The 12,095-nt window shown below is 50.7% G+C and overlaps 1 protein-coding gene across 1 annotated transcript in view; it reads right to left on the minus strand.

Moving 5' to 3' along the window:
- Positions 1-12,095, minus strand: part of SNX29 (sorting nexin 29) — a 447,929-nt gene that overhangs the window by 129,953 nt on the left and 305,881 nt on the right. The window contains exons 17-18 of the mRNA XM_081089509.1: positions 8,301-8,356; positions 6,768-6,849 (exon numbers count right to left, since the gene is read on the minus strand). Coding sequence (XP_080945635.1) covers positions 6,768-6,849; positions 8,301-8,356 — 138 coding nt within the window. The remainder of the gene's footprint in view (positions 1-6,767; positions 6,850-8,300; positions 8,357-12,095) is intronic.

Raw genomic sequence — 12,095 nt, forward strand, 5'->3', positions numbered from 1 at the left:
GAAGAGAAAAGAGGAAAGCAGAATGAGAGAGAGGAAAAGGCTAGAAAGGAGGGGGAGGATGATGAGAAAAGAAGAATCCTAGAGCAAAGAAGAAGAAAATGAAAAGACCCCTGCCCCCACTGTGCTCTCCCAGTCCCTCTTCCTGCCCAAGGTCCCAGAGGGAGGGCGCCACCTGCTGGCCCTCAGACACAGCCAGACAGAGCGAAGGAAGCAAGTAAGGGGCCCTCTGGACTCTGAATGTGAGAGGTATGCTGCGGGCAAGGTCTGGCTCAACTCTTGAACCCAGAGCACTCTCACTGCAGACCAGCTGGGGAAAGGCAGCCGCCTTAAATGAGATGCGGTGCAGAAACCAGTGCCCAGGGTTGTCTAATGGGGAACGGAGGCTCCAGCACTCAAGGCGGCCACTGGGCTGGCACTCTCCCCGGAGGGAGGACCCGTGTTCCCGCTGATCTGAGCACCCACCACACGCAGGAGGGCTCAGCAAGTGTTCGATAAATGAATAAATGGCTGGGCTGGGACCCCAAGCTCCTGGGCTTTCCTCTCCTGGCCTCGTGCTCCATGAACTGGGGGGAAACATTTAGAAATGCAGAGATACTCACTCCCTCACCAAGGCTCCCAGACAAGCTTCCCAGGGGTTTCCTGTTCTGTCCTTGCTCTGGCCAGAGCTCCTCCCCAGGGGAGATGTGAGGTTAATGGCCCCCATATAACAATCCAACCACTCAGGTGTTTTAAACAAAGAAAAACTGGGCGTTTCTGGCCTAGGCTAGGCAGCAAGAGGGCCCACGTGGTACTTTACGGAATGTGCCGTCTTTTCTCCGTGGGCACTGGATGGGGAGAAGAATCCATCTACCTGTCAGCCCTGACCAGGTCCCTGGCCACAGACTATTTCATCCTCTGACGGAGCAAGACGATGTCCGGGGAGGCTGAGCACCGCACCCTTCCTGCGGCAGATGATGACAGGTAGGCCTGTCACTGGCAAAGGGAAGGTCTGATGGATGCAGACACTGGGCCTCCAACTGTGCAGCATCCCGAGACCAGACAGCACCCCTTCTGCGAGGAGACCTTCACAGCTGAACTAATTCATCTTGATTTTTTTTTAATTTTTACATTTTATGCAGGTGAGGGGGTAGAAGTGGCCGCCTGACTTCCTCTAATTACAAGGCTCATTGAAACATGTCACATGGTGGTCGGGGCAGGTGTGACAGCCAAGGCTTCCAGAAGTAACTGCTGATGGCATCCCAATCAGGAGTCCAAGACGGTCCTGCCCAGTTGGTGGGGAAGGCCCCTCGGCCATCATGGGGTCCCGCCCCCGCCCCCAGCCTACAGACCAGTGCATGGTGCCTAGACGACCCAGAGCGGGCCTCCCACCTGCAGACGCTGACATGCTTGCTGCCAGTCTGCGGGTCCTACCTGGTTCTCTGCCCACACCACCCAAGGCAGGCTAGAGCTCTGCCCAGCCTGGGGCCCAGACTCCCGGAGGTCTGCCGTCCTGGTGCCCTGCCACCTGGCGCTTCAGTCCCTTTCCCCCACCCCCACCTGTCTCCTCAAGCCAACAAAAATGCAAAGAAGTCTCTCTTTAAAAAACAAAAACTTCAGGCTTTTGAAAAACAACAGTCAGGCAAGAAGATGTCTTTGTTGGGACTTGTACTTTCCCCAGAAATCTGGCAGACAAGGTGACAGGAAAGGGCCAGCTGCCTCTGACGGGGACCTGGGCAAGAGACTTACTGGGGGAAGGCACAGGTGACTATCTCCACCAAGCTAATCCTCCTCAGGCCTCTGCTGCCCTAGTGGTGGAGGAGAGGGTGGGACATGGCGACCACGCTGATGAGGGCTCTGAGCGGAGCTTCATGCACTGCTCTGAGTGACTCCCAAACACCCCTCTCACCTTCCCATGTCATCACCCACCTCCTGCCTCACTGGACTCCACCCTTAAAAACAGTATGTGAGGAAGGCAATTGCCAGGAGGCAGCTCTCACAGCCACAGCTCACCAAGAAGAGCGGGGTTGTGGGGCCAGGCCCGAGGCTTGTCCAGCATTGGTGCCCCTTAGCGCCTGCTGCCCGCCCATAACTCAGAGGGAAGGGGGGATGAGGCTCTCTCTACTGCACTGCAGAGTAGCACCAACCCCCCCTTCTGCCTGAGAGGCGCCACTGTCCATTCCTCTCCCAAGTTCCCCATCACAGGAGGGGCTGATGGCGGGGCAGCAGGCCTGGAGCAGGGATCTTGGGCCTGAGTGCCTCAGAGACCATCTTATCAGACTGGAGGAGACTGGCCAATGGGGAAGTGGTTTGGCCAAGGTACCCAGAGGTGGGAAGGCCTGCAACCAGGGCTCTCGACTCTGCAAGGATAAAGGCATTATATTGTGATAGAAAAAGAAAGTTCCCCGTTTAGAAAAATCAAGAAAAAGAGTAACAGAAAATAATAGTGACTTATACATCCAAGGGGAGGAAAACGGACTTCTCTTAGTTTGGTTTTGACCTTTTGCCTCTATCAGGCTTTCCCGGAAGCCTCGCGCACTCCAAGAGCAGCTGTCGTCCTCAGAAGTGCTGAGGTGCCTGACTGTGTGAGTGGAACGTCCTGGAGGAAGGAGGAAGCAAGAACAGAAGCCAAGGCCCCTGTGTTTTGCTTATTGTTCAGCCCTAAGCCAAGACTGGCTGGAACAAAACCCCAAAATCCACCCACAGCTGCCGTCCCACCTGCCTTGCACATAACAGGTATGGCGGGAAGGACCAGACGCGAGTACGAAAGAATCACTTCGGCTTCAGAAGTGGTCCCTGTCCCCCCCCAAATCTGGCAGGGACCTTCTTGGGCAGAGCTCCTCACAGGCATGCTCACTGCAGCAGGGCCCCTGTTCTGCATCAGGCTCAGCCCTTTCCTCCTTCTCTATTGAATGAATTCCTCCCTCTCCGCAGAGCTACACACCAAGAAAGCATAAAGATAGAGCTGCAGGTAAACGAAAACATGAGGGCCTGAGGGGTAAGCCACCTTAGAAGAGATGAAAAAGAAGAGCCGAGAAACCCAAAGTGCAAAGAGCAAAAACATCACCAAAGTTCCAAACCACCCTCAGCCCACCTGGACCCTGTGGTCTGTGATTGATAGGAAAGCAATGGACATTCCCTGCATCACACGTATGAATGCCCTGCGCCAGAATGCACCTGGGAGAGAGCGGCTCCGGCTCCAGGATTTCCCACTGGGGGAGGGAGACCTCCCACATGCAGTGGGTCTTCCTGGGGCACCGCCTCTCCTCCAGTTCTAGAAGGAAAAGGCTTTGCTGAAACAAAGCAACCTCTTCACAAAGGAGACCTAATTACTTGTGCTGTGCAAAGGGACACTGCACAGCAGCCAGTGGTTCTAGGGGCTAAATTCCAAGGCTGATAGCCCCACACCGAGGTCCGTTCCTGCTGTACTCACAGTGAATGGCTCTTCTCAAAGGGAAAGACCGAAGGGCTCAGACCAACTTAGTGGCTGTGATGTTTGCTTAGGAAAAAACAGGCAGGTTGCTTTAAGGTCCAGCGGCCTTTGTAAACACTGCAGTAGGACACGAGCACAGTGGACCTCAGACCTGTTTGGAAGTCAGGGCAGTCGGGGAATAACATCAATTACAAAGGGAGAAACCAGGAACTAGTTGATTAATACAGATGTGACTATATCAGATGGAAGTGATGGAGAATCAAACCTAGAAGCACATCTGTGTTTGCACAGAGAGAGGAAGCGAGAACGAAATAAGCAAGACCAGTTAATAGATTGATTCTTGTTCCTGACACTGTATTGTTGCTGCTTAATCATTTTCTCTCTGGCTAGTGGCTGCCAGCAGCCAAGCACTAGCAGGGGCTGGAAGTGTAGGAAATATGTGTGGATGAAAAACTTGAATTAGAAAGTTCTGGGTGTCAGTTTTACTTGTTCTGAAAATTGGTCAAGTGCTGCCATTTACTACTTTTAGGGCCAGAACATACCTCGGCCCACCCCGGATCACAGGCGAGGAGCATGGGGCCTGTATTTAGAGGCGCAGACCTCTGTTAATACCTGGCCTGCGGTCCTGCAAAGGGACAGCACTTCTTGCCAAGTCTGGCTCAGACCTGCTCCTACAGATCATATTCCTCCGGCACTTACCAGTGCATTTCCCAAGCGTCCAGGCAGATCCTGGGCAGTCTCCTGCCATCGCTCAAACAAGAGGCTCTCAGGGCACGTCCCTGAGCCCTTCCAGGGCGGCGCAGGGATTGGCAGGGCTTCGGTGGCAATGTGTCTGCAGGGGACCCAGGGCCATCCTACAGAAAGCGCCTGGCTCGGCCCCAGGTGTGCCCCTGGCCCACCGTCTCAGGGATGCAGGATCCTGGCCAGGCTGGGCCTGGCCTTCAGAATGAAGCAACTGCCGCATCTCTTTCTTGGATTCTTAAAGAGCTAGACTCCACCCGCCCTCATTCACAGAGTCTGCAAACTGATATCTTGTCAGAAAATGCTATTTGGACTGAAAACATGTTATAGGATGAGATGCTTCTCTGTGCCTTTGTTTTCCCATCCATAAAATGGGGATAAGGGTTGTGTGAGGACTGAGTGAGCTATTGTATGTAACTCACACAGACCAGTGAGAGGCAGCAGCTGCTGCTTCTTAGACATGTTACTATTATCGCTGTAGGAGAAGGTCCGGAGTCACACTTGGCTCAGCTTTTGCTCTTGAGGTACCAAGGAGAAGCATCATCAGCTAAAAGGAGAAAACAACTGCATTCAAGAGGTGCTGCTTCCCCCGGTCCAACAGCAAGAGAGGTTTCAGAGCCCACGGTCAGGGCTGCAGCTGCCCAGGTGCTGGGAGCTGCCAGGCGGCGGCTGGATGAACTCTGGGCCGCATCCCCCTCCCCTGCACTGGCTGGACCCTGGGAAGCTCTCACAGCAGTGCACGGGGAGAGGGAGGCTGGACCGCCACTGTGACTGCTGTGGTAACAATCTCCCAGGCAACGGCATATCTGCTGTGTCCCTCTCATTTCATAACTGACTTTCAGAAGCTGAAACCTGCCCCGTTGCTTCCTGGGGTGAGCTGGGGGGAAAGAATGAAAGGTCAAGGACGGCTCTCCGGGGATGTCATGTTTTCACTTTGCTCGGAATAAAAGCCATCGCTTCACTCTTCATCCTCAGGGCAACACCCGGCTTTCTGATGACCACCACTTTCAGGCAGAACTTGAAGGGAGTGTGTTTATTGGGGTTTGGGATACAAAGAGAAAGAAAGAGAAGATATTCAGAAATCTGTCCTATCTAATCCCCTTATTAAGTCAGAGCTGAGAGCAATGTGGACACCCAGCTTCTCTGACACTTTGAGTGCTAGTGCTGCCCAGCTACATGGGGAGCAAATGACTCTCGGGTGCGAGCGTCCTTGAGAAATCATTGGTCCCTGAGGTTTTAGGTGAGACCTGTGTGCCCTGCTCATGCTCCCACCTCTGTGCCACAAGTCCACCACCAGACCTGCCCGGAGCCCAAACACAATCATGTCTGAAGACCAGAGAGAAACTACATGTCCACTGAGGCATGTAATCCTAATGCGGGTAAGAGCGTTCCGAGGTAAGTAGTGTTACTATTTGCATCTCACAGACAGGAAAGCTGAGGTTTACTGAAGGCCACAAAATTGAAGCCAGAGTTTTATTTTCAAGTTCAATGTCATTTTATTTTCACCGTCTCCGACTCTGGAGGAAATATCCTAATATCTGAGATGACTTCTTCAATGGGTCAATCCCCCACCAAGAAAAATGGCAACAAAATGCAAGGCTTTTCACAGAGCTCAGGGGAATAAAAACAAAACTCAGTGAACATTGTTGTGATACCAGAAGCCACAGAACCAGAAGCAGCTACAAGTAGGAGCTGAGAGCAAAACAGTCCCAGGATAGGTGAACACTGGCGGCTGGACATTGGTATCCAGGGAGACAGAGAAAGACAGAGAGAGGATAAGGAGGCAGGGCTGGAAGAGGCATCAGAAAATCAGAGAAAAGATGGAAAACTGGGGTCCCAGTTGTTGAGGCAAAATTACCTCCAAAACAGACAAAAGTTCTAGGGTCCCAGACACTCAACTCTGAGCCAGTAGGTGGCTGGCTCTACCCCAAGGAGAGAGAGGAGACATCTATAGTTTTTGGTCGACCACCTGTTGCCCCTTCTTTGGAAAGAGTACCCAGGCTTACATGTGGGAGCCATGTCTCCCCTCTCAGACACATTATCTACTCTAGCCCCAGTGCCAGCGGTGGTCACATGATCCAAACCTGGCCAATCACAGAAGCCAATCACCCAACCCCAAGGTGAAGGGATGGTTTGAGATACAAGACAGACCCACAAGAAATGCTGAGGACGTGGCTGAGACCACCCTGAGGCCAGAGTCGGTGCTGCTGGGAGCCATCTCATCATCCCTCAGAGAGTAGCCTGAAAAGGGCCTCATTAGAGGACCGGCGGGGGGGGAGGGGGGGGCGGCAGATTTCTGGACACAGGACAGGTGCTCCTGAGTTCCTGGCCTCCTCAGTTCCCACAGAAGCCACAGACGCCCCTTCCCTCACGCTGTCAGAGCCGAGGGCCCACGGCCATACTGAGAGGCTAACTGTGTGAGAAGCCACCTGGCCCCCTCCTGGACGGAGGACCAGTTCCTCAGGAGCTGGCCGCTGAGTGCCATATCTGCAGCTGTGGCCCCTCAGGACAGCACAGCAAAGCACAGCACAGCATACTACCGCCAGGAGGCCGAGACCAGAGCAACAAACGAGTCAGCTCTCCCCTAGCACTGCCTACCTGGCAGCCAGGCGCTTACCTGATACACATGGAATGCATTCGCTGCTTTGCCCCGGAGAAACACGGATGGGATCCAGACGTTGATCAGCGCCCGGTTTGATCTGACCAAAGGAAAGATCGAAATGGGTCATTTCAATTTACAAAAATGGGGGAGGGGACTATCTTTTCCTCTAAGATGCATCATGCGCAAAAAATTTATGACAACGTCTCTAACACTTAACGGGAAAGGACCAGTTTAAGTTGCATTACTTGGTCCCCAAAGATTATTTTTAAAAGGCTTAGTTTAAAAACTATATATATATCCTATATAATAAAGAGGTAATATGCAAATTAACCCTCACACCATCACAAGATGGCTGCCTACAGCCAGGCCGGCAGGGGGGTTAGTGAGGGACAACCAAATGACTGAACAAGCAGGCTGCGTGGGGTGACCAGGACAATCAGCCTGGTGGGGGGGGGCAGTTGGGGGCAACCAGGGCAGCAGGGGGGGCAGTTGGGAGTGACCAGGCTGGTAACAGGGGGCAGTTAGGGGCAACCAGGCTGGCCGGGTGGCAGTTAGGGACGATCAGGCCAGCACACAGAGGCAGTGAGGGGCAACCAGACAGGCAGGCAGGTGAGCAAATTAGGAGCCAACAGTCCAGGATTGTGAGAAAGATGTCTGATTGCCGGTTTAGGCCCAATCCCTGGGACTGGGCTTAAACCAGCAGTCGGACATCCCCCAAGGGGTCCTGGATTGGATAGGGTGCAGGCTGGGCTGAGGGGACTCCCCACACACGTGCACGAATTTCGTGCGCCGGGCCTCTAGAGATGTGGGTTCTCCCCAGATGACACCTTTTCTCAGAGGCTGAGCCTTCTTCCACACAGGCAAGTGAATGAGACAAGAGGGGGGTTCTGGTGGCCTTAATCCAGGGCCCACTCCACTCTCTTTACCAGCCCAAGGGGATTATCAGTCCAAAAACCAAGACAACCTAATCAGAAATATTCAGTCTAAAGATCAACCAAATTCCTTTGGGGTTATCAGCAGAGGTACCAGACAGAACCGAACCTATAAAAAATCAGAGCAATGCACTGAGCTATTGTTCTTTCCAACAACCAGGGATTATAGATTCAAATTCCCAAGGAAACACACAGTCAATGAAATGAATGGTGAGCCAGAGTCAGGTAATTGGGAGAAGTGTGGACTGTGGTTCACTGAGGAGCACTTGCCCTGTATGAAGGAGGAAGCTGCTGCTCAGCTCTGAATATGGCCTTGCAAGGATTTTCTTTTTTTAAAGAAAATAGAGAAATTTACATTTTTATGTGATATCTTTCAACTCTTAAATGTCAGCTAAAAAAAAAAATTGTTTTTCAATACTGAAGGGGAAACATAAAACAAAGCTGAAGGCCAGACTCGGGCTGCAGGCCAACAACGCCCCACCTCTACCAGAACCAAACCAACCTGTGTTGACTTAAACAGTGATTTCTGTTTTCCCGTGTGGTCCTTCTGGGACTCAAGTCAAACCACAGAGTCCTATTTCTAAAGGGCCCTCATAAGCAGACGCAGTGGACTTACATTTCGAAATCTGACAAACTCTGATCTTCCGATGTTTGACTCAGATCTCCAGGCACCTGCCATCAGGAGGGGAGAAGAGAGAGAACGCATCGTGGTTACCATGGTTTGCATAATCACAATAGAACCCTGTCTCTCCTGCTCCCTGAGCATCCTCTGCTCACACGGAGGTGGAAAGGCAGGGCTGGAAAACAATGAAGCTCTGTGCAAGGATGCTAGAGATGATGTTACAGGAACAAAAATATGCCATGAGCGATCTCAATCATCTTTACAGAAAAAGGGCTGATCATCCTGCCGAGATAATCACAGGCATATAAAAGCAGGCAATTTTGGAGCTATCAAGGCCTAGTTAAAATCTGAGATGCAAGATAGCAAATGCGCAGTAGAAAAAATTATCCATTGTTGCCAAGATGAACATCACACCACAGACACATCCAATGCATAAACACAAACAGCCCCTGCCTGCCTCCTGTGGCCCCATCATTTCCCTCATAACGTATCGAAACCCCAGGCAGCAGGACAGGGTCTTCTTCGACTCCGAGGCCCTGGGAGGACATGGCTGAGTGTGAGACGAGCCTGCCTGCGTGATGGCAGCTACCATGTAAAGCAGATGACACAGTGCCAGCACTGGTGGATGCTCAATAAATGGTGATGACATCATCACACCCAGGATTCATTTCCTATTGTGAACTGATCGAATCTGAACTGGTTAGAGCTTAAGAATGTGGATCAGTCTGGCTGGTGTGGCTCAGTAGTAGTTGAGTAGTCAACCTATGAACCAGAGAAGGTCATAGTTCAAATCCCGGTCAGGACACTTTCCCGGGTTGCGAGCTTGACCCCCAGTGTGGGGTGTGCAGGAGGCAGCTGATGAATGATTTTCTCTCATCACTGATAGTTCCATCTCTTTCTCTTCCTCTCCCTTCCTCTCTATGAAATCAATAGAAATATATATTTTTTAAAAAATGAGGATCAGAACTAAGAGGAACCAAATGGAACAGAGAAGGGTGTGGAGTAGTGAGGGAAAGAGAACTTTTACTCCACACTGCACACCTGTCAGAGATTTCATATTATATGGTAATCTACATTCATGTTATACAGTCTGGGTAACAGTCCCAGGGGTGGGTTCCTCCCACCCCCTACTCTAAAGATGGACTCAAGTTCAGGGAGGCCGTGGGAGTGCCCACAGTCACACATACTAGCATACAAACCGGATATGAGTCCAGGTCTGTCCAACTTCAAAGGCTTTTCTGCTACAAATTCCCCCAGACAGAGGAAACACCAGCTAATAGGTGAAAGGAGAAGGTGAGACGTAGCCAGAAGTTCTACCCATAGAGCATTCCGAAGGTCCCCCTTAAAGAAACAGTGGGTTCTCTTCAGAGGCAGGAGAACCCAGTAATTACGGAGCCTGTGATCTGAGGCCTCATGGCTCAGGATCCAATCCCATCTCCCCTTTTTCCTGACTGTAGGGTCATGAGCAAACCACCCAATTTCTCTGTGTCCCACTGACTTCATCTGTAAAATGGGTATAACAGTAGTAATATTCATAGGTTACTCTGAGGACAAAGAGACTCAACTCCTATGAAGTATGCACAACAGTGCCTGGCAGATAGAAAGGCCTCAATAACTGAGTTGTGCACTATAATAATAATAGGACAATTATTGAGAAGTAGGAGCAGTATGTTCTGTTATCCTTGACACTAGGCATGAATATGTCCTGCCAGCCCAAGGGGTGTCTCTCATCTCACATATGGCAGCCCAGGCGGAGAGTAACCCAGATGGAGCCCTCAGATGTGAGCTAAGCAGTTACTAGTAGACAGGGCCCCAGGCAGCAGACTTTGCTAGGAAGCTGCTTTTGAGAAATTACTTCAAGCCCAACAAGGAGGAAACCTGCCAAGACAGCCACTGGAAAACACTTCCATTTTCTAACGATCAGGAACTTGTAGGCTGGGGGCCGGGTGGCTTGCTGTTCAGGCGACTGCCATTTTCATGCGGGTGGCCGGGAGGAGGGCTGGTATAAGCTACTAGGGAAGCCACGAGGCGCCACGTCCCAAGATTCCCAAAACACCCACATCCTTTGCCCCAGAAACCTCACTCCAAGCGTTTATCAAGAAGAAACAACCAAAGACCAACATCCACATCAAAGATCATTCTCTTTCCATTGCTCAGACAAGTGGGGAAAGAAGCAAACATGAAGGTCCCACCATAGAGGAATGATTCAAGAGCATGTGGCATGTCCACATGAGATGGCCAAGCTAACAATGAGGTACACACACTCCCGAGGGTGCAAGCATAAAAGTAATTCCAGAAAAGTATATGAGCATAGTGACTGTGGCTGTCATTGATAGTAGATTAAGAGTGGGGTTGGGGAGAAAAAAGGCATATTTTTCATTTATTATTTTTCTATAAGATTTTAAAAACAGTATATTTTGAATGAACTGCTTTTTAAAAAATTTAAACACACTTTAAGAGAAAATGATAGCATTCCATGTGCTGTTTTGAAAAGAGCTCTGAGACAGATGATCGAGTGACAGCAAAAGCAGGGGTGGTCGGTGGGTCTTACACACTACCATGTGCAAAAACGAAGAATTAAGACTATCAAGTTGCATTTGGTTGTTTGGGGTTTGTTTTTTGCATCAAGAAGCTGTAGCAGTGAAATTTAAGATACCAAAGGGGCACCTGTGGGCTGGGGGTGGAGGTCCAGGAAGCTGGTGCATGGCATTGGGAGTGAGGCTGTCTATCAAATAACCTTTTATATCGTTTGAGTTTTGAAATAACATACTGCCACCCCAAGATTTAAATTAAAAAGTATAATCCCACCAATAGAGTGCTTTTGATCAATTTTTAATGGCACAGAAAAAAGCTCCTGCTCTCTGCTTAATAAAAAGCTGCTATGGACTGCAAATGCCCTGTGATTCCCAAAATAACTCACAATGCATGTGTGCCGACAAAGTCAGAATGAAAGAGACCTGAAAGATGACAGTGGGAGCTGGCTGAGAGGTCAGATGAATTTGATTATATATTTGAACTTTTCTGTACTTTCCACAATGAGGATGCATTAATTGTGTGGCCACAAACAGATACACCTTCTGTATTAATTTAAGTGTGCATCGTAAATTATATTTTTTCCAACTCCTTCCCTCAATGCATTTGCTAGAATGCAGGAAGCCAGATGGAAGAGACTTTGCCTTCAAACTCCTTGATGCATCAGGAGTGGAAAAGGGCAAAGGAAGGCTCTGAAGGCTCACCACCTTCCAGGCACTCTCTCCCCTTGACGGAGGGGGGCCGATGGGAAAGGCTAGGACTTTGAGCCTTCTCTGGTGGGGTTGTAGGTGGCTCTCGGCCTCTCGTGTCCTCTGAGCTTCCCCTCAGCACCTCATCTCTCCTGGCACAATGAGAGGATCCGATGGAGAACACAGATGGGAGGAGGGACCGTGAAGACACTGGCTGCACCACTGTGCCCTTGACCGCCTGGAAATGCTGTCTACCCAGCTGGGTACTGGCCATCCTCTGGGTTTACAGTATTCAACCAGGAAGCTGGCTATATTTCAGTGTGGAGCAGAGGGTACTTTATCAGAAATATAACTTTCTACTGATACTGGCCACCAACATTCCTTATGCCTCCTGAAGCCCCAGGAACCAGGAGCACAGCTCTGGGAGGCAGCCCTCTCTCTGATTTGCTCTCCTCATGGGGCATAATAAGTGATTGGCAGCTCAGCTGTCTTCATTCACTTCTCCTTGACCCCGCAGAGATGGGAGCTCACCATCTGGCCTCGGGAAGCCATGTGGCAGAATGTGGGT

This window comes from Myotis nattereri, assembly GCF_964212035.1.
Source record: "Myotis nattereri genome assembly, chromosome: 4".
NCBI classification, from domain to species: Eukaryota; Metazoa; Chordata; class Mammalia; order Chiroptera; family Vespertilionidae; genus Myotis; species Myotis nattereri.